General features: G+C 41.3%; 1 protein-coding gene across 4 annotated transcripts in view; it reads left to right on the top strand.

Moving 5' to 3' along the window:
• LOC5519284 (fibrillin-2) overlaps positions 1 to 23,842 on the top strand; it is a 69,338-nt gene extending 45,496 nt beyond the window's left edge. For all 4 annotated transcript variants that reach the window (XM_032364097.2, XM_032364101.2, XM_032364099.2 and 1 more), the window contains 51 exons: positions 28 to 177; positions 256 to 405; positions 489 to 638; positions 730 to 879; positions 1,425 to 1,574; positions 1,929 to 2,078; positions 2,162 to 2,311; positions 2,574 to 2,723; positions 3,326 to 3,475; positions 3,646 to 3,795; positions 3,978 to 4,127; positions 4,922 to 5,071; positions 5,153 to 5,302; positions 5,369 to 5,518; positions 5,611 to 5,760; positions 6,260 to 6,412; positions 6,544 to 6,666; positions 6,795 to 6,944; positions 7,031 to 7,153; positions 7,509 to 7,631; positions 7,865 to 7,987; positions 8,105 to 8,227; positions 8,638 to 8,760; positions 9,132 to 9,257; positions 9,849 to 9,964; positions 10,154 to 10,218; positions 10,375 to 10,520; positions 10,608 to 10,721; positions 10,815 to 10,940; positions 11,636 to 11,746; positions 12,266 to 12,369; positions 12,631 to 12,837; positions 12,935 to 13,003; positions 13,436 to 13,586; positions 13,999 to 14,145; positions 14,639 to 14,808; positions 15,220 to 15,340; positions 15,596 to 15,674; positions 16,377 to 16,518; positions 17,108 to 17,172; positions 17,565 to 17,688; positions 18,555 to 18,664; positions 18,996 to 19,095; positions 19,532 to 19,688; positions 19,835 to 19,901; positions 20,147 to 20,210; positions 21,140 to 21,240; positions 21,388 to 21,514; positions 22,268 to 22,465; positions 23,002 to 23,106; positions 23,346 to 23,842. In XM_032364097.2, the coding sequence (XP_032219988.2) occupies positions 28 to 177; positions 256 to 405; positions 489 to 638; positions 730 to 879; positions 1,425 to 1,574; positions 1,929 to 2,078; positions 2,162 to 2,311; positions 2,574 to 2,723; positions 3,326 to 3,475; positions 3,646 to 3,795; positions 3,978 to 4,127; positions 4,922 to 5,071; positions 5,153 to 5,302; positions 5,369 to 5,518; positions 5,611 to 5,760; positions 6,260 to 6,412; positions 6,544 to 6,666; positions 6,795 to 6,944; positions 7,031 to 7,153; positions 7,509 to 7,631; positions 7,865 to 7,987; positions 8,105 to 8,227; positions 8,638 to 8,760; positions 9,132 to 9,257; positions 9,849 to 9,964; positions 10,154 to 10,218; positions 10,375 to 10,520; positions 10,608 to 10,721; positions 10,815 to 10,940; positions 11,636 to 11,746; positions 12,266 to 12,369; positions 12,631 to 12,837; positions 12,935 to 13,003; positions 13,436 to 13,586; positions 13,999 to 14,145; positions 14,639 to 14,808; positions 15,220 to 15,340; positions 15,596 to 15,674; positions 16,377 to 16,518; positions 17,108 to 17,172; positions 17,565 to 17,688; positions 18,555 to 18,664; positions 18,996 to 19,095; positions 19,532 to 19,688; positions 19,835 to 19,901; positions 20,147 to 20,210; positions 21,140 to 21,240; positions 21,388 to 21,514; positions 22,268 to 22,465; positions 23,002 to 23,106; positions 23,346 to 23,378 (6,536 nt within the window). In that variant the 3' untranslated portion in view covers positions 23,379 to 23,842. The remainder of the gene's footprint in view (positions 1 to 27; positions 178 to 255; positions 406 to 488; positions 639 to 729; positions 880 to 1,424; positions 1,575 to 1,928; positions 2,079 to 2,161; positions 2,312 to 2,573; positions 2,724 to 3,325; positions 3,476 to 3,645; positions 3,796 to 3,977; positions 4,128 to 4,921; positions 5,072 to 5,152; positions 5,303 to 5,368; positions 5,519 to 5,610; positions 5,761 to 6,259; positions 6,413 to 6,543; positions 6,667 to 6,794; positions 6,945 to 7,030; positions 7,154 to 7,508; positions 7,632 to 7,864; positions 7,988 to 8,104; positions 8,228 to 8,637; positions 8,761 to 9,131; positions 9,258 to 9,848; positions 9,965 to 10,153; positions 10,219 to 10,374; positions 10,521 to 10,607; positions 10,722 to 10,814; positions 10,941 to 11,635; positions 11,747 to 12,265; positions 12,370 to 12,630; positions 12,838 to 12,934; positions 13,004 to 13,435; positions 13,587 to 13,998; positions 14,146 to 14,638; positions 14,809 to 15,219; positions 15,341 to 15,595; positions 15,675 to 16,376; positions 16,519 to 17,107; positions 17,173 to 17,564; positions 17,689 to 18,554; positions 18,665 to 18,995; positions 19,096 to 19,531; positions 19,689 to 19,834; positions 19,902 to 20,146; positions 20,211 to 21,139; positions 21,241 to 21,387; positions 21,515 to 22,267; positions 22,466 to 23,001; positions 23,107 to 23,345) is intronic.
• Positions 23,843 to 26,765: the final 2,923 nt, after the last annotated feature.

The raw sequence follows: 26,765 nt of genomic DNA, 5'->3' as shown, positions 1-26,765 counted from the left end.
AGGAATACCCGTAATTTTTCTCAACAGATATTAATGAATGCAAGACTACAACTTTAGCCCTATACCACAGTCACTACGCTCATAACTGTCACTCTGACGCCAACTGCACCAATACCAAGGGGTCGTTCTTCTGCACCTGTCATGTGGGATATTCCGGAGATGGTGTTACTTGTATCGGTATGTATAGGTATAACAACAACACTCGAGTTTCAATAAAAATATTTTTTGTAGCTATTTTGGGCTCACTATTTGTAGATATCGACGAGTGCAAAGACAACGCCCTGGCCCCGTACCACAGTCACTACGCCCATAACTGCCACTCTGACGCCAACTGTACCAACACCAAGGGGTCGTTCTACTGCACCTGCCATGTGGGATACTCTGGAAACGGGGTGACATGCCTCGGTAAAATGAAATCATTTATAGACTTTTGTAAACATTTTGATTTGCTGAATAATTTTTGATGAACTTCTTTGCAACCCTTTCAGACATCGATGAATGTTTCCCAAATGCAATATCTGATCTCTACAAGCATTTAGCTCATAACTGTCACTCTGACGCCAACTGCACGAACACCAAGGGATCGTTCTTCTGCACTTGCCATACGGGATACTCGGGAGACGGTGTTACTTGTGTTGGTATGTGCTGTATAATGTATTCTTATTTCCTTGTCCTTCCAAAGTCGCAATTGAACACAACTTAGATCATATTTTCCATCTTCATGTATAGATATCAATGAGTGTAAGACCACAGCTTTAGCCCTCTACCACGGTAACTACGCCCATAATTGCCACTCTGACGCTAACTGCACCAACACCAAGGGGTCGTTCTACTGCACTTGTCATGTGGGGTATTCAGGAGACGGCGTGACATGTGTCGGTGAGTTTGATTGTTCAATTATGGAACGTGTTAAGGTATGTATCATTAATATTCTTACATCCCTAGATGATTTTGTCTGGAGTAATAGTTGTAAATCTTGTGTACCAGTAGATAGTAATTATCTGCTCCTGATCCGAGTTGTCTTATCACTAGTAAAAATGTTACAATAAAATACTTGAAATTGCCTATTGATATACCTTGGTAAGTAATTTCTTTGCATTTTGTTGTAACATTTCAACTACTCTGTTTCCATAGAGTGGTTTCCATTAACCTGTGAAAGAAAATGTGATGTTCATAGAGTAATAGTCAAGGAAAACAAAAGAGAACAAAGGAATTAGAGCGTAATAAAGTGTTTTACACTGAAGTCTATTTCACGGGTGATGGAAATTACCCTAGTGCACGCCATTTTTGTCACATTACGCATCATTATAGTTCGATTGTGCTTTTCCGAAATAGGACATCTAGTTTAAAGACTAATCAGTATCTAGCCCATCTACTCTAATTTCTTTTTGTTTGTTTATCCTGTCATTTTATCACAATTTTAGATGTGGACGAGTGCTTTCCTAGCGCTATATCAGAAAGATACAAGTACTTGGCCCACAACTGCCACTCTGACGCCAACTGCACCAACACCAAGGGGTCGTTCTACTGCACTTGTCATACGGGATACTCGGGAGACGGAGTCACATGCTTAGGTATATGCTACATATTAGTAGTTTAGATATTACTTCATTCTAAATACTTTTGACTTTTGAAGCAGCTAATTAAACCAGGGTTTTAACTTGGAATAGGCCATTCCAGCTATAAGTTTGCGCGCTCATAACCATAGAAACCTACCTCAACTACCAGAATGCAGTGCGCGCTTTCTCAAGCTTACATCAAACGAAGCGCGCGCTGCATGCTAGTAGTTCAGGTAGGTTCCCATGGTGAGTGCGCGCGCATGCTTATAGCTGGAATGGCATATTGTTATAGAATAGCTGCCTGCATATATTATCCTTTTCCTAAAATAATTCTATCGATTTCTAAACAATATATGATCAAACTTTTAGACATCAATGAATGCTTTTCAAACTCCTTGGCACCGTACCACAGTCACTACGCCCATAACTGCCACTCTGACTCCAATTGCACCAACACCAAGGGATCGTTTTTTTGCACCTGCCATGTGGGATATTCTGGAGATGGTGTCTCATGTGTTGGTGAGTACGTTAAAAGTAAAGGTTACTATAATTTTCTTCGAAAACATTTAAAAACTGCGTGACATCAATCTATTTTATTCCAGATATTAATGAGTGCCAGACAACGACACTTGCACTGCACCACAGTCACTACACCCATAACTGCAACTCCGACGCCAACTGCACCAACACCAAGGGATCGTTCTACTGCACTTGCCATGTGGGATATTCCGGAGATGGCGTGGCCTGCCTTGGTAATATTTTCTGTGCAATAGGTTTTTGACATATAGTTTTTTTTGTTCCTCAGTTACTATTATCACCAGAACAACGCTAGTTTGGTTGTAATTCATGTCCAAGAACTAATTTATAGATAACACTACCCTAACCCTTTTAATATTATTGTACTTTGTTTTCGGACATGAATTTACAACCGCTAGTTTCATATGCATTGATCTGATGATATTATTTGAAGCTATTGTAAGTTATATAATAACCATTTTACTTTGAACTCTGCAGACATAAATGAGTGTAAAACAACAGCCTTAGCTCCGTACCACGGTCACTACGCTCATAACTGCCACTCTGACGCCAACTGCACCAACACCAAGGGGTCGTTCTACTGCACCTGTCATGTGGGATACTCAGGAGATGGAGTCACGTGTGTCGGTATGAGATTGATCGTTACGGTTTAACTTGAGTAGTTTGTAGAGTGTATTTACTTTATGTTTTCCCTCGCTTGATGGTAAACTTTTATAATAATAACTCGTGCTGTTCGAGCCCTGCCCTGCAAGACATAAAAGGAGGCAGACTTGATATTAATTGGCTTAGGACAAGCACCCAAAGCCGTTTATTACAATCCATAATTATGAAATACATATTTGTAAAATCTATAATATATCTAAAACTGTAGCTTAGAATAATTCCCAGTAAAGGTGAGGGTAGCAAAGAATATGACGTGACTCTGGACGGGAGGGAAGGGAGGGAAAAGAGAGATTTACCTGTATTTTCACGGGTCAAGAGCTAGGAACGAAAGGTCGCACGTATGCAAAAGCTTTTCTAATCACAAAGTGCATTTGTAAGACTGTATCTTAGCGTCACAGGTGAGCCATTCATGGACAAAAAATTGAATTTAAGCATGGTCATTATGTTAAGACGTTTTAGCCTAATCGATTTGACACGTTACGTATCATTTCTTTTTCAGACATTAACGAGTGTAAGACCAACGCTTTGGCTTTGCCATATTAACGATTCTATTTTGTACTATGCAGACATAAATGAGTGCAAAACTACAGCCTTAGCTCCGTACCACGGTCACTACGCTCATAACTGCCACTCTGACGCCAACTGCACCAATACCAAGGGGTCGTTCTACTGCACCTGCCATGTGGGATACTCAGGAGACGGAGTAGCTTGCACCGGTAAGAACAAGGCATGCGTCGCTTGGGATTTGCTGGGGATGATTCGTCGGTAAGGCCTACTTCTAAAATTTTGTACTACATTCACAGAGATGCTAGCAAACATTATTTGCGGGAATTTTTGTTTAGTATTTTTCTTTTGATCACGAACGTTAATAATCATTTTTGTTTAGATATCAACGAATGTGAGAGTAAAGCTCTAGCTCCGTACCACAGTCACTACGCCCAAAATTGTCACTCTGACGCCAACTGCACCAACACCAAGGGGTCGTTCTACTGCACCTGCCATGTGGGATACTCCGGGGACGGAGTATCATGTGTCGGTAAGACTTACTGTTTAAATATTTGTTAATCTTGACATTTATGACCAACCAATATATCATCAATTTATTTAACTATGAAAGGGGTTGTTTCTCTTTCTCCAAGGCGAAAATTCAATATAAAAATATTATATATATATATCAATATAAATATCTGATTTATTGTGTTTTTATTCTATCTATAGATATAAATGAGTGCCACCCTCTTGGCATATCCAGTCGCTATAAGCACCTTGCCCATAACTGCCACTCTGACGCCAACTGCACCAACACCAAGGGGTCGTTCTACTGCACTTGTCATGTGGGATACTCCGGGGATGGTGTGGTTTGCGCTGGTAAGATTTTTTCATGATCCCTTATGGCAAACACCATGCTTCAATTGATGTTGACCTTTGCAATAGTTTTAAAAGGGATGCGAAGCCAAGTGCCGGTATAATGATTGGCTTAATGATTGGTTTTATTTTCCTTATTTTCATACTTATTTCCTTATTGTGTTACCTTTATGAGACCTTCAACTGAGTGACATTGCGGTAGCCTGATAAATGATTACGTGACTTTGCAACCTTTTTTTACTTATCCTTTTTATAACTATAACTAGACATTGACCTGCGTGACATTGATATATTTGATTGCGTGACATTTGATTTGTTGACTGTGTTACTTACGTTCTATTTGCTTCTTTACCTCGACAGCTTCATCGGCAAACTCCCTACTTTCACACTTCTGTATTCGTGTAACGCATTCCCCCATGACAACAAGCATTGATTGTATAATAGCCTAATGTGGAATACGAGTTTCCCATCGAATTAATATTCAACTATCGCTGTTATGACTGGTCAGCTGTTTGTTTCCATGGTGACAGAGGCGTGGCGAGTACAGCACTGATCCATATTACCGCACGTGACTTCACTCGTATCTTGACTATTACTATGACTTGCATGTTTTATCAAAATATTTTTTACAAATGCTGTTCGCTTGATTTACCTTACTGTTACTTGATCTACTATTTTCCATAATTATTATGCGCATATTTTACATTAATGAAGGACTAGTTATGGGATTGTGTGTTGAATTAAGTGCACTCTTTCAGTGATGCAATAAGATGACCCTTTGTATTTAACATCCACAGATGTCAATGAATGCTTTCCAAATAGCATATCTACTGGGTATAAACATCTTGCGCATAACTGCCATTCTGACGCCAACTGCACCAACACCCTGGGGTCGTTCTACTGCACTTGTCATGTCGGATATTCCGGAAATGGAGTAATTTGCGATGGTAAATTTTAGTATCTTTTCATTCATTTTCCCCGTGTTCTTATTTGACAAATATGCATATTCAAGAGTCATATCTTTTAAGATATCGATGAGTGCAGATCAAATGCTCTGGCTCCGTACCACAGTCACTACGCCCATAACTGCCATTCTGACGCCAACTGCACCAACACCAAGGGGTCGTTCTACTGCACGTGCCTTCTTGGTTATTCTGGAAATGGTGTCTCTTGTGTCGGTAAGGTCAACGCTATCTCTTGTTATTCTGTTTTATTCTTGTTTTTAAAGCTCAATTTAATTGCAGATATCGACGAGTGCACACCCAGTACAATATCAGATCGATACAAAAGTTTAGCCCACAACTGTCACTCTGACGCCAACTGTACCAACACCAAGGGGTTGTTCTTCTGCACGTGTCATGTAGGATACTCAGGAGATGGCGTCACGTGTGTTGGTGCGTACCGTTCAAATATTCATGCTTAATACGCATAATTTATTTTAAAACAATTCTAGTAACCTCTATAATGGATCATTTTTTTACTCCAGATATCAACGAGTGTCGAAGTGATGCTCTGGCCCCGTATCATAGTCACTACGCCCACAACTGTCACTCTGACGCCAACTGCACCAACACCAAGGGGTCGTTCTTCTGCACCTGTCATGTGGGATATTCCGGAGACGGCGTCACTTGTATTGGTGAGCAGTTGTTTACATTTTAAGAACCTTGAGGATAAGTAATATATACAGTGCAGTGAAACCCCTAATAACCAGCACCCTCTTTCAAGCGTCCACTTCTAAAACTCCCAAAATATTCGTCAATCAAACACTGTAAACCTGTATCAAGCGGTCACCCCCATTTAGGTACCGGGCCATTAGTATCCAGTTTCAAATGTGTTATTTACCTACCTCTAATAAGCGGCCAGAAACGTTATTATTGCTCATTATAATACTATTGCAAAAATTATGCTTCAAAGGTTACACTGATAGCAACATAAACTTGCTGTAAAACGAGCACTAGGCCACTAATTTATAAATTATGCATTTTACGGAGGCTTTTACGGTAAGGTATACCCACTTCTTCTGTCAACATTGTAGTATTTTACACGATAATATTCTTATCAGGAACCTTTATGTAACCCTAATGTCCAAAATAACTTTTTTTACCTTTTATCTAACTTTGTGTTCTGTATTCTAGATATAAATGAATGCGATAGTAAAAGTCTAGCGCCTTATCACTATGATCAGTACGCGCATAACTGCCACTCGGACGCCAACTGCACCAACACCAAGGGGTCTTTCTTCTGCACCTGCCATGTGGGATATTCCGGGGATGGTGTCAAGTGTGTTGGTAATCACTTGATTTGTTTTGATTTGATTTGTTTAGAATACTTGAAAGTATATCCTGGGAAACATTTGTTTCCTTTCCTTATTTTACTTTTTTCAATCACGGTTATTGCTCACCATGCTTTTGTTCTCTAGATATCAATGAGTGTACCTCCAACACACATAACTGTGACTCAAATGCAAACTGTACCAACACCAAGGGGTCATTCTACTGTACCTGTCATGTGGGATATTCTGGAGATGGTGTAACCTGTGTTGGTAAGGGGTTTTCTCTGTCGATTGTTAGTTCCTTAAGGTTAAACTCATTAATGTTTATCAAGCGTTGTGGCGTTGTTTTATTTTTCTGTTAGCTTATTTTGCCAATTTGTTTTTTTGGTATATTGTAGATATTAACGAATGTGACAACACCACACTTGCTCCACACCATGCTTACTACGCTCACAATTGCCATGGTGATGGAATATGTTACAACACCAATGGATCATACTATTGCGCCTGTCAGGTTGGGTATACCGGCGATGGCGTCAACTGTACGGGTATGTCAAGTTTTATTTTCCACTTTGAGAAACACCACATTCTCTCAAACCACACATTCCTGTTATGTGATATCTTATCTACGTAGATATGGACGAGTGTGCCTTAGGAATCGACACCTGCCACAGCGATGCTTTATGTACCAACACCAAGGGTTCATACACGTGCGCTTGCAAACAAGGATACTATGGAAATGGATTTCGCTGTTTTGGTAAGGTTTTAATTTCTACGAACAGACCCTAGTATTACAAAAATAATTATTGAGTTATGAAGAAATCTAAACGAAAGTCATTTTTGTTTATCTATCTTAGGGAAATCTACCATATATAAAAATCGCGTATCGAGTAATTACCTTTTTAATTTTTTATTCTTCTTCTGTTGTAACCCAGTGGGATATTTTCCCCGTTTTTATTGTATTATGGTTCATTTTTATACTCTTAGGTATTTGCTTCAATCGTGTCCAAAAAGAGAATTTAAGATTGGTCAACGAGGCAATTGAATATTGACTAGTGTTTTAAAGAAACTTAAATGATTACTCGTTGATGTCATCTTATCATTTACTCCAGATACTGATGAATGTACATACGACCTGGATAATTGCCACGCAGACGCCCTCTGCACCAATACCAAGGGAAGCTATAACTGCACTTGTCTTCGTGGATACTCTGGCGACGGATTCACATGTAAAGGTAACCTCACCCTTTCTGAAGCAAAATCACGTGTCTTTATTGCGTCCAAGGGATGGGGTAGGGTACTGAACCATAACTTTTAAAAATCCAAAATTGTATGCCCAAAGGAATACCCTAAAAAAGAAAACGGTGACAAATACTAAGTCAGAAAGAAAATTTTAGGTTAAAGAAACATCTGGACTTCGGCATCTCAAAACATCTCGAAAAACACAATATTTGTTATCTGCCTCTAGATATCGACGAGTGCGCCCTGGGAATACATAACTGCAGTAAAGACGCTGCTTGCATCAACACAAAGGGGAATTTCTATTGCACGTGTCTACCTGGGTACAACGGAACCGGATACGTCTGCTCAGGTGAGTGTGATATCATTTGATCAGTCCTTTTATTAAAGAAACCTTTGCTCGTTTTCAAGAGGTTGTTCGAAAATAGCTTATATCTACAAAATGTTCTAATGTAGTTTTTATTTACAGATATTAATGAATGTCTCGATGGTTCTCACAACTGCCATCCTAACGCGGAATGCTTCAATTTCAACGGTACCTTCCAGTGTAATTGTTCACGTGGATACAAAGGAAACGGCACCTACTGCGTTGGTAAGGGAACTCTGTAACTCGTCACACATCCGTGCTAAAAGGGAATCATTTGTCCTCATAAAGGATAGCTTCTACTATGTTTATCAGCAGTCACGGCTTTTGTTTTTGCCGTAATACTTTATCTCTAAATGAAGATTTTGAACGCAAAACGCGATAAACGAATTTTTTTAAAACTTTATAATGTTGACGTTTAAAAAAAACTTTTGTTTCTAGCTACTACTTTATAAATTCCCTGAAAATGCACGTCAAATTTCATGATTTTGCAGTGTTTGTATAACTTTAAAGATTTAATTGGTCGAAACTCAGTTGAAGTATCGTTTTGCGCTCAAGCGCTCTCGGGTACAAGTTAAGATAATGCACCTTTGGCCTTTAAATAGACTCGCCATGCGGACACCTATCTCTCTCTTCAGATATCGACGAGTGTCGGGCAGGTACACACGGCTGCCAGGGCTTGTCCGTCTGTGTTAACAGCATCGGGGGGTTCGTCTGCACCTGTGACCCGGGCTTCCGTTACAACGGGTCTGACTGCTGGGGTAAGGCAATCAGTTGATTTATTCACTTTCTTGCCCAGGCCTCGCTGTTCTGCTAGCTCGCACTCGCCTGTTTTTTTCTTTTCTTTATATATAAAGCCAAACATTTATTGTTTTCATTCTCTAATGAATAAAACACCTTTTATAAACAACTGTTTATTTATTTACCAATTCAATAGAAAATATTGCTATAGCTTTATAAAACTAAACAATTGAATCTTATTTTTTATCACAATTGGTACATTGCGAAGATGACAAAAGAAAAGACATTGAAATTTCCTTCGTTATTTTATAAAAAATCGATAGTTTAGCGGAAAGCATCTTTTCAAGCTTTTATTATAAGTAATGATGTCTCTGTGTTTTTCACGATGTAGATATAGACGAATGCGTGGAGAATACACACAACTGCGACAAGAAGTTTGGAGTTTGCACAAACCGTGCACCATTCTTCAAATGCGCATGCGCACTAGGCTCCAAGGGCAACGGGACCGATTGTGTTGGTGAGTAGATTCGACACACCATCACTCAGGAACGCATGCTTTTGGACGACGAAACGAGGCTTGACGATTGTGAATTTTCGCCTCTGACCAGTGAAGGTAGACGTATTTGCTGACACCCAGCTGACATAAGAAAGCTGCCAGCGGTGCGGTAGCGTTTGAACATTTAGGACCTTAAGCAAGGAAGACGACGACGGCTAGGAAAACGAGAGCGAAAAAAAATTGTTTGCGCTTGGCGCTTAATTCCAAACTAATTGCAAAGGAATAAGCAAAACCTTAGGGCCAGAAACTAAGTACATTGTTTTACAGTAGCGTTCAAAGCGGTGGCGTCCTCAATTGATTAGAACTTGAAGTTTTCACGTCGTAGCTTTTGGGAAAACGACATAAAGGTATCAGACAAAACGCATTTTCACGTGCTGCTATTGAATTTTCATTCCAGTTTTTATTTTTTTGTTGCCATCGTCCGCGTTTTCGTCGTCGCTCCATTATCCGGTAACCGTCGATGCCTCAGAAGCATGTGATTGGATCCCTTGATCGGCCTGAACAATACTTCATGGACTATTCCTTTCATTAATAATCGTTCTCTATGTCTAGCTTTGGATCGTGTTTACCACATCAACTTGCGTCTGTCTAGAACTGTCTGGCGCGAGAACTACAGACTTTCTAACACCACACAATACCAGATGCTTGCAAAAAGGGTTACAGATGAGGTAAGTTCCGTCAGGTAGTCAGGCAGGCAGGCAGGCAGTCATTCACACCCGAACACACTTCGTTCAACATAAAAAGTAAAGCTAATCGAATAAAAAGTACAATTGAGTGACTGACATAACATATGTGTATCGGAGTATTTGTTGTATCGCATGCCCAATTTTACTTAATTATATTTCAACTAATTGAAGGTTGACACCATTTACGGCAATGACAGAACCTACATCGGTTCGGAAGTTCTCCATTTCTACGACAGGTAAGCAGAAACCATTACTATGTATTGTCAGCTGGGTATACAAGCTGTGTGCAGAAAAAATTCTACAGTCGCAACGGGTTTCCGGTTTCAATATTTAAGGTCATTCTTCTCTTGAGTATTTTTGAGGAATATTCACCTACTTGAGTTATTCTTCAGTAATGGAATGACAGAGGCTGCGTTCAAACTAATCTTCACGCCATACCCCACCCTCCCAACGAAGCCCCTTCTACTGTCAGTCAAACGAGGCCAAGTGGGTGTTCTTAACGTTGAAATGGAGAATTTCTTGATCACAGAAATTGCCCGTAAGTACTCCAGAGTTGCCCAGAAAATGTTTATTTTTAATATAAAGGAAAATTGTATAAAATATCGTATAATATCGTTTTTAATAGACTTTGTCGAATGTCCATACAAATGCTCTAAACACGCGATTTGCAAGAGGAATGAGTCGAAGTTCGAGTGCGCCTGTGATAGAGGGTACATCGGGAATGGATTCGAGTGTATGGGTGAGCATCATATGAAGAATCTATTTTTCCAACGATTTATTATTTGGGTGAACAGTCTTATCAGTCTTTGTCGCATATTTTCTATGACTTCAGACCAAAACGAGTGCGTGGTAGGGAATGGCGGTTGTCAGCATGGCTGCGTCAACAACCCTGAGGGAAGCTATCACTGTATCTGTAACTACGGCTTCGTACTGGACGCTGACAGAAAGAAATGCAAAGGTGAATTTTTGGGATCTATGCTTAATGACGTTCTTTTCATACACGGCTGGAAAATCTATAAATAAATGTGACTTTTAGTGTTTGAGCAATATTTTTGAACCACAGAATCACAGCACGGAATTAACAGACTATTCAGATAAATATTTGATCGTGATATCTTCTTTTTAAAGAAGGATAATCACGCCGCCATTTTATGCTCACGCTTCATGCCGAGTCACACAAAGCATCCATTTCCATCGGATCATTCAAGCGAGTTACCGAGATGTTCTCAATCAAATATCGTCAATAACATATCAGACTTCATTCGTAGGTTGTTGTTTTGAAGTTTCCTTGCGAATAAACCGTTGTATTTTCAATAATAAACAATAACAAAGGAGTGGTTCATCGACATGCTTTAAGCCTCAAAGCTAAATTGTATCTACCTGCTTTGCATTGTATTGCTTTACTATGAATAGGGAAGTTTTTACACCATCTGCTTATATGTCTCACATTTTGTTCTTACAATCAACTATAGCCTAGTCTCTGAGGTTCGTTTCGGGTTTCCTGTGGTGTGGAGTTTCATTCTGTGGATGAGAGTTCACCCGATACATTCTCTCAGCCCCTTTTCCCCAAGATCACGGCTTACCACAGGAATCCCGAACAGAACGCCATCTTGTAATCTCAGTTTCTATCCCGCTTTGTATTCCTTACACTAGCAACCACTGGTGAGACAGCTTATTGTGGAGCTGAATGGAAGCAAGATGTGCTTTGGAGTCCGACAGTCGCCGGTGAAACTGCACTACAGATTTGTCCAGACCCGCTGCTTGGTACGCTTACTGTACATCGTCCTATCCTTATATTTATTTATACGCGTATGACAATAGTACGCTCTTGGGGTGTACGTTCAGGGAGCAGGGCCGTAGCAGGGGGTGGGGCACTGGGGGCACGTGCCCCCCCCCCTCCCCAATATGTTCAAAAATTAAAAGGAAATCACCAGTAGGGACGTGGCTGTGCAACCCACAATATTTTCTTAATGTTTGTGTATTGCGCCCCTCCAATATTTTAAGGCCTGCTACGGCCCTTCGGAGTAAAAGTCATAGCCTGCTCGCTGGCGTTTATCCGATGCTTTCTCGATGCGACGTGTTGCCGTAACTGGAAAGAAGGGAAAGCGGTCAGAACAAAGGCACGGCTCGGCGAATCGTAAAATCACCGGGAAACCGGCTTCAAGTAGGCTGTAAGAGTCACTGAAGCGCCTTTGCTTTCAGGCGGATACTCTGTAGTTATTCGTTTACCAGCTATGCCTTCAGCATTTTAGTGCATGTTTTTATTTGTTTTATCTTTGACAGGCCAAGCAAGGCGGGGTTGTTACCGAGGAGTTCTGGGCGGGGTCTGGGGAGTACCGGATATGACGCAATGCATCACAAGAGCTATGCAACAGCTGCAAGCTCAGGTATAGAATACCAACGAGACCCTTGTCTTGTTATTCAAGAAAACTCTTGAAACATTTCGCGAAATACAGTTATCTATACATATTATCTATACTTTAGCAAAACAAAAATGGAGCTATTTTAAGGATGTAGGAAGTATTTGACAGTTATTTCTGCGGGTTTAGATCGTACCTAAAAACACTCGGTAACGTTGTTTTGTTATTGTTGTGTGGGTAAGGCTAGACCGGTGTTTTCAACAGCATTTTTACATCTCTTTTTTACAGGAGAATGTTCTGCTCTCCAGTGGCAACATAAGCCTGACCCAGTTATCGGACATGGCGGACGCACTTTACAATGTGATCAACCCAGAGCGCGAGAAGATATACGGGGGGGACATCAAGATATCCATCGATATATTAGGGCGGCTCGTGAGCGCGTCTAACACATCACTTATAAATGCCACCAACGAGGAGCTTACCACCTATGTCACGGTATGGCACGCTCGTGACAACCATTGTCACGTTTTGTCACGCCTATAACAACCAATCACACGCTCGCTATAACCATTGTCACACTATTTTTTTACAGAAAATGGCACGAGCTGGTGGATTACTTTTAGATAAAGGCAACCGAGATGCCTGGGACGGGATTGAGAAGGTATGTATTGAAAATGTTGAAGGCTCGTCAAAAGAACCTTTTCTTTTTCCTATTTTTTTTCTTGTTTATGGTACACATAATTTCATATACATGATCATTTATAATCTCATTTATTTCTTTAGAAAAAATTATTTAGTCTTTTTTTATATTATTTGATATGCAGTGCATCACGCGTCCGGGTTAGCCCTGTCAGCCACACATTTGTTACCCAAGGTCTTTTATCCAAAATTTGACGGCATATTGCTTTAAGAAATCTTGACATAACCATCTAAAAACAAAATCTTATTTGTTTTTTACCAATTTCGATCGAAAATATCGCAATACATTTCTTTAATAAGCCGATGGAAATGGATACTTTCTCGGACTTGGTATTTTGCTAAGATGACAAAATGGCGGCTGGCAGGGACCATTATATGCTTGTTTGTTCCCCAGCCCGCCGTGAAGGCCAGGGAGCTGGTGACTGTGGTGGAAAGACTGACGTCTGTGGTGGCCTCCATCCAACAGGATATCATGAAAGCTTATACAATCTCAGAACCGGACAAATTCGCAAGTTTGGGAATTAAAGCTTCTACCAGTAATATCGGTACGGTTTTCATTATCATCATAATCATCTTCTTCATCATCGTCATCATCATCATCACAATCACCATCATATTCATCACCAAAATTACCATCATCATCATCACCACCACCACCATTATCATCACCAATATTACCATCATCATCATCACCACCACCACCACTATAATCATCATCATCATTATCAAAATTATCATCATCGTCATCACAATCGCAATCACCATCATCGTTATCGTTGTCTTCATAATCATCATCAACGTCGTCATCATCATCCTTGTCGTTATTATCACCATCATGATCATTCGTAATCGTCAGTAGAGTCATAATCATCGTGTAACTACCGCCCACCAGAAGAAATATCGTTCATAATGCACAATTATATTTCTTATACCTACTTTTTTTTTACTGCTGACCAGGTATTGCTGTGGAAATGATCGAGATGAATCAATTCCGTGGGCTCATCTACCCCAACATGACCGGGAAAAGTAATGACAGCCAAGAAAACAGCATCTTCTTCCCGCCATCACTATTCACTCTCGCCATCCAAAGGCACTCCAACGAAGGTATAAAACAGCTTGCGGATCATGATAGGCAAAATCCAAAGTAAACACTAGATGCAACGATCATAGACATAGAATAGATGGGAATATATGGTACCTCTACTTTTTTCATGAACGGACTGTGAAATAATTCCCAATAGATAAGCGAATATGTATGCTCTCTTTTTGCTCCTGGATGATACTGAGTCACCCAAGCCAACCCATCTCGTATTGTTATCCAGGAATGAGACTTAAATCGTGGATTATCTTTAAGTTTTCCTTTTAAAGAGATCACTGCAACAAAAATATTTTTAAGAGACGCTTCCCTCTGATTTGAAGCCCTGTGCCACTATAAAACTCCAAGCAGTCGCCGTGTTGGCACCTCTCTCCCCAGCAAGAGATAAGGGAATCCCTACACACAGTGCCGACTGCCGGGAGTCTACACCACTACCCGTTTGTTATTACATGATGAGGATTAAAATTTTCATTCAGATCTTTCTATTTGCTGCTTTTTCAGGATTCTACACCAGTCTCGGCTGTTTTGCTGATAAGGAGAACGACCGCGCCATTGCCACAATGGAAGGCACGCATGCTTCCCTTGTGGGCAGCTTCCTCACCAGGAAACGCGCGGTCGACAAGTGCGCAGAGGTCGCCAAAACACGTGGATGGCAAGTGTTTGCTATACAGGTAATAACGTGTTTGTCACGTGCGAATCACGTGTGGATCACTCCTAAATGCGCGTTCGAGAAGTGCGCAGGGTTGACAATTGGATGGAAGTCGTAACCGCCGCCTGCCTGTTGCCGTCAACAAGAAGGGCACAACTTTTAGCAAATAAAACCACATGACCGAGTTACTTAGCACACTAACCGGCATTACCATGGCTGATAAGGCCTCGACTCTGTACTGTTTGCAAGAATCTATAATCGAAATTTTAAAGCTGACACTCTGTAAATGATGCGCAAGATAATTGTTAGTGTTTACATTTGTGTTATCAAGTATCGGTACACTAGCTCACTCACGATTCATAAATTACGCATAGTCTACGATCAGTAGTACCTGAGACGTGGTTTAAAGACACCAGGTTTGTTTTCTCCGCAGGATGGAGGTTGGTGTGCTTCAAGCGCCACCGCACATCTCACTTACAACAAGTACGGAACCGCCGAGAACTGCGTGGCCGGGAAAGGTGGCATGTTCGCCAACGACGTCTACATCATTAACGGTACGAGTAAATAATTAGCTGAATTCTACTGTTCCAAGGGGCAATAATAGGAATAATCTTTCCCATAGTGCATTTTTCAGTATGGCCATTTTGAACGACAAGTATATTCATTGTTTTACACTGTTGGCTGGCATCTGAGAACATTGAAAAGTCAAAAAAATTAACTGATATAAATTAACAACAGAGCACCTCACCGCCGATTTGGTCCGTTTAAATACCAAAAGTCTCATGCTGTGGCAATATGTGTCGTTGCAGCTTATTACGCCAGTGTCGGCACATTCCTGTACAAGAACCTAGCTGAGCTGCTCTTACTCAACCCTCTCGTCGCCATAAAGTGAGTATGAGATCGCATGTGACTGAGTTTTCTCGTCAGTATAGATACGGAACGCTCCATGCAGTGAACACTCATGAGTGTTAGAGTCCACAGAATTAAAGAAGGATTTTTGATTGTATTATCTTCATCTTGATTTCACACTTTACTTATTTGATACAGTAATCAAACTTCTAGCGTTTACTCTCAATTAAACGGGAAGCGTCATCGTACTGCACATATCTGGAGTGTTTATTGTAGGCTTTTAATTGTCAAACAGTTGAGCTTTAAGCTGTCCATGTCTTGTTAAAATAATATGCAATATTTTGAAAACTATGTTTATTGACAGTTCGTTGTCTTCCACTTGTACCAAAGGCTCATAAGTCATAGGAATTTGACTGAGTTTGACTGAGTTCATTGTGTCCGGGCCGGAGAGAAATTGCAAAGCTCTTACCATGACACTGCTACTTTAAGCAATTGGATTTCTTGAGAAGTGTTTCTAGAAGTTAAAGGTGACGGCTAGTCTACCGTGAATTTCAAACAAACCACGACATGAGCACTTCAATCATCGGAAAGCCTCTTCTCTCTCCCTCGCCTCGTTGCGTCACGACCAGCCACAGGGATCCCGAATAAAACGACGGAACCAGGCTAAGGGTCTCACGCTTCTTATACCTTATACCGTCTGACTTATCACAGTATAAAGGTGTCTATTGTTTGTTCTTATAGCAACGAGGTCCAGACGGGAGATCCTAAGGTTACTAACGCCAGTATCGCGGATTCGGTCGTGCTCTCGGGACGAGTGGTTGGCGAGGACGAGGAGGTCTTCCACAACCTGGAAACACCCGTTGAACTTGTCTTTCGTCACATGGTGAGCCAAATTGCTTCTCTAAATGACTTCAAAAGTTCGTAATTACTTAATAATGTCGATCAGCTGCTTCATTGTTAACGTTTGCATAAAAAACACCCGTCTGTCAGAAGAAAACTTTAGAATAATCGCCCACATTATAAGCTGAATACTTGAAGCAAAATATTTGATCGAGATTATCTCATTTACCTTCTTCATTTAGCCGATGGAAAATAAGTACTTTGCTTGACTTTTCGAGAGCGTAAAATAACGAATAGATTTAACCATATTTACATCTGATACAGATGATTCTGCCCCCTCGATACGGTGTTCACACAGCGAATATTGCTCGTAAAAAGGCTAATTTATTCTGATACTTAATCTCTCAATAAACGCCAAAATAGGTCCTTGCATTAGCCAATTACAAACAAACCATATTACTCTGGCTATAGAAAAAACAAGACTCATCCACAACAAGACTCACCCACCCTCCAAATGCCCTCTGATTTTGTTAGAGGTATAAAGGTCATTGTATGTTCACCATGTGGAGAAAGGACCTTAGAGAACAATTCGCCTGCCTGCCTGGAATAATAGTTGTAATAATTGTTTTCAGTACGAGAACGAGACAAACCGGGTCGACACAAGGCTTCATTGCTCGTACCTCAACATGGATATCACGTGAGTATGACGCCACACTATTCTGGTCGACGCATGCCTTTTACCTAAGAAGTCTTTTAATAGCTAAAGACTGAACGCTACTTAGGGTATTAATTATCTGTCGGGAGGGAAACCATTAGAAAACTAGCGATACCGGAGCATTTATGTAAAGGGCCCTTAATAAATACAGTCGAACCTCTTTTATGAGGTCACCCTCCGGACTTAGCCAAGTAACAGCTTAATTGGTGTATCGACATGCAATATGAATAAAAAAATCATTTTTATAGACTTTGTATAGTGATTTCTAAGGAGAGGGCAGAGCTTAGTGCCGGCTTTTAATGTATATGGTTTTTATGAGGTGTACTGCAAATATATATATAACAAATGTCATGATTTTGTTGTGTTTTCTGCAGCAATCCGGGCCAGTTTTGGCAGAGAGACGGCTGCACCTTGTCCTACACTAACTGGTCACATACAGTATGCCACTGTTATCACCTCACGAACTTCGCGTTACTCATGGAGGAATACCAAGTCATTGTGAGTTTGAACTGAACTGATCTAAACTGTATTGGGGATGGGGAAGTATAGAGGGACTGAAGTATTATATTGCTTCGTGCGCTACCGTGACCACCAATAAAAAGTTAACAATGCGACGCGCGCTACCATGGCGACCATTACAAAGTTAACCATGGGACGCGCCCTACCGTGGCCACCATTACAAAGATAACCATGCGGCGCGCGTTACCGTGGCCACCATTTAAAAGTTAACCGTACGACGCGCGCTACCCTGGCCACCATTACAAAGTTAACCATGCGACGCGCGTTACCGTGGCGACCATTACAAAGTTAACCATGCGACGCGCGCTACCCTGGCCACCATTACAAAGATAAGCATGCGACGCGCGTTACCGTGGCCAGCAATACAAAGTTAACCATGCGACGCGCGTTACCGTGGCCACCATTACAAAGTTAACCATGCGACGCACGTTACCGTGGCGACTATTACAAAGATATCCGTGCAACGCGGGTTACTGTGGCCACCATTACAAAGTTAACCATGCGACGCGCGTTACCGTTACGACCATTACAAAGATAAGCATGCGACGCGCGTTACCGTGGCCAGCAATACAAAGTTAACCATGCGACGCGTGTTACCGTGGCCACCATTACAAAGATAACCATGCGACGCGCGTTACCGTGGCGACTATTACAAAGTTAACCATGCGACGCTCGCTACCGTGGCCATAAATACAAAGTTAACCATGCGACGCGAGTTACCGTGGCCACCAATGCAAATTTTTTAAAAAAGTAGCCAACTAGCATGCGAGACACAGTTTTGATTGACATGAGCCTCACAACTTTTAGTTCCTTGACTTATCCACACGATTCCTTTTATCTCGTAGGAGAAAAAGGATGACTACCATCAACGGTTGTTGGCTCAGCTGTCAATGATCGCTTGCGGGATTTCGGTTTTGGGTTGTGCGGCGGTGTTTATCGTGTATACAGGCCTCCAGTAAGTGCTATCAATCACTCACTCCACTTGCCTTGATCTTATCCCTTCCTACAATCCGCCAGGGCCATAGCAGGCCTCGAAATATTGGGGGGTGGGGCACAATACAGGAACATTTAGAAAATATTTGGGGGGGCACAGCCACGACCCTACTGGTCATTTCCTTATATTTTTTTAAAATATTGATGGGGGTGGGGTGGGGATTTGGCACGTGCCCCTAGTGCCCCACCCCCTGCTACGACCCTGTCCACAGAGTTACTGTATGTTAAACACTGTGCGTGTTTTTTTTTTCTTAGCTAAAAGTATGATTTATTCTTGTCGTTTGCATTCTTAGGCTTACCTCCGATCGTGCGCACGTGCATAAAAATCTTGCGTTCACCATGGGCGTGGCTCAGGTTGTGTTTCTACTTGGAGGGCATCAGACGCACAACAAGGTACCCATAACGCAGAAGAAACACACACAGTAGCTATTATAAGACCAGGGAGGGGGAAGATCTAACCCGTCCTTTGGCTTATGGTATCAGCACCGCCGCTAAAAAGTTCATATTTTTCATAATTGTCGTGTTACCATGTGGTTGATATGATCATCATTATTTTCAACCATGGCCGCCAACAAACGTCACCGTCATAGAATCAGAAAACAGGCATGCTCACACTAGTCGGGTTTGTTGTAGGTTCTATGTATAGGGAATTTGTTTTATTTATTTCTGACCGCTATGCTGGTCGGACTTGTTTTAGCTGCTGTGTATAGCTGCAGGAAATTTGTTTCATTTATTTCTGCCCCGTCGCTGGTAGGGCTTTTTCTATATATAGCCGTAGGGAATTTGTTTAATTTGTTTCTGACCTGTTTGCTGGTCGGTCGTGTTCTAGATGCTGTGCAAGGCAGTAGGTATACTGCTGCATTTCTTCCTCACCGCCATGTTTGCTTGGGTACTGGTGGAGGGCTGGCATCTTTACCTAACACTCATCCGGATCTTCAACACGCAGAAGAAGAATTTCCGCCAGAAATACTACGTTTTGGGATATGGTAAGTGCGGATTAAACATAATTATAAGCCCTTGTCCCAAGCCGCGTTTAAACAGCGCTAACATCGGCCAGCACCGCTGACACCACCACGCGTCACGCCGCGGGCTCGCAGAAAATCGTACGGTAACAATTTCTTTTTTCTAACAGGTCTCCCCACTGCCATCACCGCCTTGTCCATGGCGGTATTTTGGGAAAACTATGGTGGAGAAAACTTGTAAGTAATAGTTTCTACGTTATGTATGAAATTTATTGACCGGGACAGGGGGCGTGTCAAGGGTAAAACGTAGGGTGGGATCCAGCGGTTATTATTCGGCTTTGGAACAGAATAGTCATAAATTGCGTCTGCTAAATTCATCCCAGCATGCTGTTCGCTTATCAACTCGACCCAATCCCCTCGCAACTAAAGAATGGCGAATTTGTGGTGACTTGTAATAATGCTAATCTTGCCTTCTCTACCAGGTGCTGGGTGACTCGTATTGTGTTGGTATCTTTGTTTGTCCCCCCGATAGCCGTCATCATACTGGTAAGCATTAAAGCCGTATTGTCACCAGTTTACTTCCGGAGGTCCGACGGAAACCTCAACCGTTAAAAGACAAAAGAATCTATTAAAATCGGAGATATTAAACAGGCCATCCGCTCTAAATTATCAATCACATCCCCAAAGAAACTACCAATAAACACACTGCTTTCAGTATTTTGAAATATTTTCCGCGTTTTCCGTTAAGAATCATCGGATATTGTTACGTAATCGACCGGAAGTAAACTGGTGACAATGCGGCTTAGAACAAACGAAAACCAGCCTAGTCCCCGACGCTCGTTTCGCATTGGGTTTCCTGTGGTTGGTATTGTGGCGTCTTCCGAAACCCTCTCCCCAGTCTATGAAACCCAACGACGAACCAAAGGAGTCTGGGGCAGAACAGGAACAAAGCTGCAAAAGCAAAAACGAACTCAAATACGTATATTTTATATTGCTTATTTATATGTGCTGAATCATCTGTCATCGTGCAAATGCTATACTAGACTTATGCTGTATTCACACCAAAACCATGTTTAGTTGTACAAAGTTTTTCTTTGCCTGATAACTTGCCAAGTTTCTCTGTGTTGAATTCTTACTTAGCTAGATGATCACTTAGTAACATGTACAGCAAAGTCTATTCAGGTTTTTTCTTGGTTCTCTCCACTTTTGGATTTGGATTTAAACCAGTTTAATTAAACCACCTTTAAACTGGTTTAAGTGCTGGTTGGCGGGGGGGGGGGGGTGTTTTTTGCTTTCGAGGAAAGCGAGGAATTTCCTTCCACGTAAGCCACATATGAATGACTACAAAAGAAATGTTTATTATGGAATTTCGAATTGTTCCGACACGAGATCTCTGATAGCAATTTAGTTCGAATTGTAAAAACTGTAAAAAGTAATGAAAACGCGATGTTTAGTTCTGCCGTCTCTTTCCTTAGATGAACACGGTGATACTTGGTATGGTCATCGGTGTGTTGATCTCACCCAACTCCGAGGCGCATGACGAGCGAGCTGGAAATGCACTCATGCTTGAAGTCAAGTACGTACGGCTCTCCACTCAGGGCTAGGGGAGAGGGGCTGTGATTTGTAGTGTTAAAACCGTGGACAGTCTCGTGACATAGCATCTTCAACTAGTCACCAGGTCCTATCTAGGCCAAGACTTTGAAGGTTGTTTCTGTCTGTGTAGGGCTGGGCTCAAGACATCCCTGGTTCTGCTGCCCCTGCTAGCTCTCACTTGGGTCCTAGGGTTCGTCCAAGTCAGCGCAGGCTCTGTGGCACTCTCCTACATATACGTCGTCCTCAACGCAACCAACGTAAGTCATCACAAGCTCTCCAGCTTGCTTGGATAGTCCTTTTCTCACAGAAGCTTGAGTAAAACAAGTACCACTGGTCACTTTTACTCAGTGACAAAACCGATTTGGATTTTGTAGGCCGCTTAAACTATCAGCAAGGAGAAAGCACTAAGTTCTAAATGACTAACAAGAACGAAAAGACCTAAAAAAAAGTGCAACAAGATTTTTCAATGAATAAACTTCATATCTCCTACCCTGGGTACCAGAGCCTCCAGACTTCTCTCGTCCAGAGACTATATGCCATATGACAAGCGACATTTTGGCTGAGCGTCAATGGGCGAGAGAGGTCTGGAGGCTTTCAGCAAGGCGAAATCACTAAGTTCTAAATGACAAACAAGAACGAAAAGACCTACAAAATGTGCAACAAGATTTTTCAATGAATAAACTTCATATCTCATACCCTGGGTACCAGAGCCTCCAGAATTCTCTCGTCCAGAGACTATATGCCATGACGAGCGACATTTTGGCTGAGCGTCAATGTGCGAGAGAGGTTTGGAGGCTTTGGTACCCAGGGTACATATCTCCCAATAAGCCGATGCCTAATCAAAAAAGCAATCTGTTTCCATAGGGCGTTTGGTAAAAGGTTACCATAAGTTATTGTCTAATGGGTGGAATTGTTTGTTAAAATGTCTACATGAATCACAGGATGGTATATGTTTTGTAAAAGGTTACCATAGCTCATCGTCTGATCAAAAGTGATCTATAACTTTTCAGGGCATGTATTTATTTGTCAACTATTGCTGGTTGAGCTTCGACGTCAGGACAACATTCAAGAAAAAGTTTCTTCGCATGAAGTTCGACCACTCAGACTCCGTGCACATGTACGGCATCGCGGGGAGGCAGAAGTCGGTGTCGCGCCAGAGCTCGCCCACCTCACACGATGAGGATCTCTTTTCCTCGTCTGTCAGCAAGGTGAGACTAAACTCCATTCTTGTCCCTGACTTCTGCTCGGGATTCCTGTGGTGGGCCATGAGGCTAGAGGGGCTGGGGAGAGATTTTCGGGAGATGACATCATTTCATCAATCACAGTTGTCTTATCTCCAGTTTTTGTTTTCCCAATGATCGCACCCATTTTGTGCAAAGCCTGGTCACAGCCAGATTTCCGAACGGCATTCATTCGTCGCACTTTCGGGCAGTGCGAAAGCCTCAGGCACTAACGTTGTACTACAAGCGCGCTGTTCATGAAACCACTTTCCTGGCAAACGCATGCTTTACGAGAAAATCAAAACAAAGTACTTTGGAGATAATGATATTATTATAGAGGCGTCATGCTAATTTGAGTTGGGCCGAAAAAAGAAGAAAGGACCAACGCCCCCTCCCCCCCCCGTCTCCGCGCTCTTTGCGCTGTGTTAATATACTAGTTATCCTCGGTATCCTTCGATATTCACTCGTTGTTGACTGTAGAATAAACAAGACCCTTGCGTTCACGTCTTTCTTGTATCCAACAGGCGAAAGCCTACAACGACAGCTCGTTTGGCAAGGCTGCGTCGAAGAAGAGAATTCATCGAACCAGCCAAGAAAGCGTGTTGTATGGCTCAAATGAAAACGTCAAGGTCGGTTTGTGCATTCAAAGACTCTGAATGTACTTGTGTCCTGTACTGACGCAAAATAAAGCAATGCAATTGATATATCGATATGTAGTTTTTAGTAGCGAACGGCTCTATTTTATTGTTCCATACTGAAGAGAAGGGGGTAGTGTAAAATAAAATAACCATAACTAGATAGACAAGGATAGACAAAGTATTGTATATGACACTGCATTGATGTGTTTTTTTGTTTGTTCTCATTTCAGAATCAATGGAGAGCTGCTAACCAAGACACCTGACCAAAAGATTTCGGCGGGCGTTGATTCACGGGAGGAAAAAGTTATGTATTTCTCAAAAGCAAGACCTCGATGTTCATTACTAGACAAAAATATGCTGATACTCAAGCCCTGTTGTTTGGGATTGCGTCGATGTGTGGTCAACATAACACAAACACTGTGATCTGTTAACAGACCTGTTATGTCAGAGACTAAGGCCTTAAACGGCATGCCAAAGTCGCACCATTCTGGTTCGGTTGAGGTTCAACCAAGAGCGGTTCCACAGCAAACGTGGGGTCAGGGAGTTTCTTATTTATATAATTGTGTACGCAATAAACGGCGTGCTAACGTCGCATCATCCTTCGAACTTTTCTAAAGCGGAACGATCATGCGACCCTCCTGGCCACGCCTAAGAGGCCTCTTGTAGATAAGCAGTTTTCTGGATGATTTGATAATAAATCTGGTCCTATTTTTGGATCTTTGCCATATCTTTGCATTTACTTTTTTCTCATTTGACTGCTACTTGTTCCTATCCCCGTGTCAGTAATGCTTGAGTGGGGGGACCACAAAACAGTGGGCCTCTAGTTTGATTTTCGAGAACTTTATATTGGGATTCCTGTGGCGCGTGTCAGGCGAGCGGGCAAGGCTGAGGGAGAATGACACCCTTCCCATGATGCATCGCGTCAAATTAAGGTCTTTGGTGACGATAATTCAAGTTCTCATTTTTACCCCTGTACAACTAAAAAAAATCCCCCAGCGGGAGATATTATATGCGCACATCCCCGTCCTCTCGGTCTACCATAAGTTTTTTTTTTCTATTGAAAAATCGATGAAACGCCGTGTGGCACTTTGAAGGTTTACGCCTAGGCAGAAGATTTCGGTCCCAAGCACCGAAATGTCGATGCAAGAGGCACCCGCGCATTAATAGGCAGAGCGATAAACAGGTAGGCAATAAACAGGTTCCTAGCCATGTCTTATAAAGTTACGCCACGCACAGAAGCTTAGATTTAGAGTGAAAAATTCAGAGGGCATTTTTTACACGCTTCGCTCTATTTCCGAAACGTGTTGGAAATTGAGCCTCTTTTCACGCTTTGCATCTCTTATATGTTTGTTCTTTGGTCATTTCTGAGATACAGTTGAAGCTCTCGTAAGCGACCACCTTAGGAACTGAAACTTGTGGTCGTTAACGGAGCTGGTATCTTACAAGAGCTTGCTCTCATAAGCGACCACTGGGCGTCAAAAACTTGAACAATAGGTGTTGGTCGCTTACGGGAGCTTAATTAAAATGGAATCTAAAAGTTATCGTGATAATAACAACGCTGTATTTTTTTAGTTTATTGCTTGATTTTAATGAGAAATTTTGACTGAAAATATCTACAAAGAAGGTGCACCGGCACGCAACCACATTTCTACAATTCATTTTTCTTTTTCCGAATATTTACAATGCCTAATAACTGTAACTGTGAACAAAACAAACTTAAAATAACTGACTCATAGATACATGGAACCATGTTGGCAAAATGTTCGCAAAACTAGGTATTTAACTTATTATGAGAGTGATTTGTTTTATTAGCAATTAATTTTATGCAAAGTAGCTCGTATGCTCGATTATATCTACGACTTCAGCGTCACGAGAATATCTTCTGCGTCTACGACGGTCGCATGGCGTCTTGTTAGCCGATTTCTAAAGCGTGCAACAAACAAGGGGATGGCTATTGTAACATGAAAAAGGATAAATCGTGGAGCTGGCAATGGACTAGAGATTCCTTCAATTTATGCATTTTCTGGAGACAAAGAAATGTCAATCCCATGGTTGAAATCAAAGTTAGAAAATTGTAATTATGAAATTCTTTAATGGTTGCCTACTGAAAAAGGCAGCTTTTGTGAAACATCACAACATTTCCGCTTTATAGCGGAGCCAGCGCGGAGCTCCATAGGTATAGAAATATGGTATAACTATGCGACTTGGTTTTGTGGTCATTGCGCGGGTATCCTGTGGTGTCACTCGCCAGCCAGCCAGCCAGCCAGTCAGTCAGCCGCGCGACTCCCAGGCCTCACTCGGCCCCGTAATGGCGGCTTAATACAAGCACAGAGCAAGGGAAAAGTTCTTGTCATGCGTTGATTATTTCTTTTTGCCTCAAATTTTGTGACTTAAGGATAAAGTCAATTAGAGGAGATCTACTAACATTCAATCACGCCAAGATTTATGTAAGGATATGTCTGGTTTTTGCTAGTAAATTTAAGTAAGTAATAGTTCACATTAAAAAGCGAACAAAACCACAAAAAAGCGACAAAATTCAAGGTGAGTTTCAGACGACGATTTCTTTTGTCTATTGAGATTATAACAGTTATTGGGCTTTTTGTTGTCCTTTTTGTTTGCTTTGAGAATGAGCATAACACATTTTGTTTTGACATTCTTTGTTCTATCTTTATTCTTGATTCTGTTGAAATATTTCATAAAGGCTAACCAATATTGTGTTGCATTTGTCATATACTGGTAAAGAAGACCGTTCTTGTCTTTATATTCTGTGCTTTTAGTCCTAAGAAGATACATATCCTTAGAAGATACAGCAACTTTTTCAACTTACAAGAGAAATTTTCCTTACCGAGGATAAAAACAAAACAAAATTCAACCCCTGTTGCCAATATGTATTGTTATTGTCTGCATCTTACATCTCATGTGTTTATTATTATTTTTTCAAATATTTGTGGAAATTAGTCAGATTATAAATGTCTTGATGAAAAGATTGTTTTGAAAGAAATTTTACTCTTTTATGAACCAGGGACTACCTGAGGGCCAAGATGAATGCTAAAGACTGGAAGACATGAGAATTGAAAACCATGTCTTGAAAGACGTGTATGAAAGACAGTACGGAGTTCTTATTCACTAGTCATTTGATACCCCCACACACATGGTCCCAGGAAAGGGTGGGGGATTAGACTTTAATAAAAGCCTGTTTCCAAGTTAAGAGTCAAAAACAGTCAATACCACCACCCCTCTTGATATATTCTGGTTAAAAAGTAATCTAAAACCCCACATTAACCCCTGACTTCCCCAGGACCATAAGGGAGGGGGCTCAAATGAGTAGGGCATTACTATGTGATTCAGCAGTAGGACCATAAGGGAGGGGGCTCAAATGACTAGGGCATTACTATGTGATTCAGCAGTACACACTCAATAGGGTTTTTTTAGAACAAGATACTTATATTATATTATAAAACTAAAAACAAACTTTTGCTTTTTAAATAATAAATCTGTATCTTTATTAACCTAAAGATAATGGGAAAGGGGATATTTTAGGAAAGTACTGAATATAATTATCACATTATTGTTATTATATTTTCTTTTCAAACATTTTTTAAAGAAGAGTCATATTTCTTCCTTTCCTTCTCCATGTTGACTATTTTTAT

Source organism: Nematostella vectensis, chromosome 10, assembly GCF_932526225.1.
Source record: "Nematostella vectensis chromosome 10, jaNemVect1.1, whole genome shotgun sequence".
Lineage (NCBI taxonomy): Eukaryota > Metazoa > Cnidaria > Anthozoa > Actiniaria > Edwardsiidae > Nematostella > Nematostella vectensis.
This window is presented reverse-complemented; position numbering and strand designations above follow the sequence as displayed.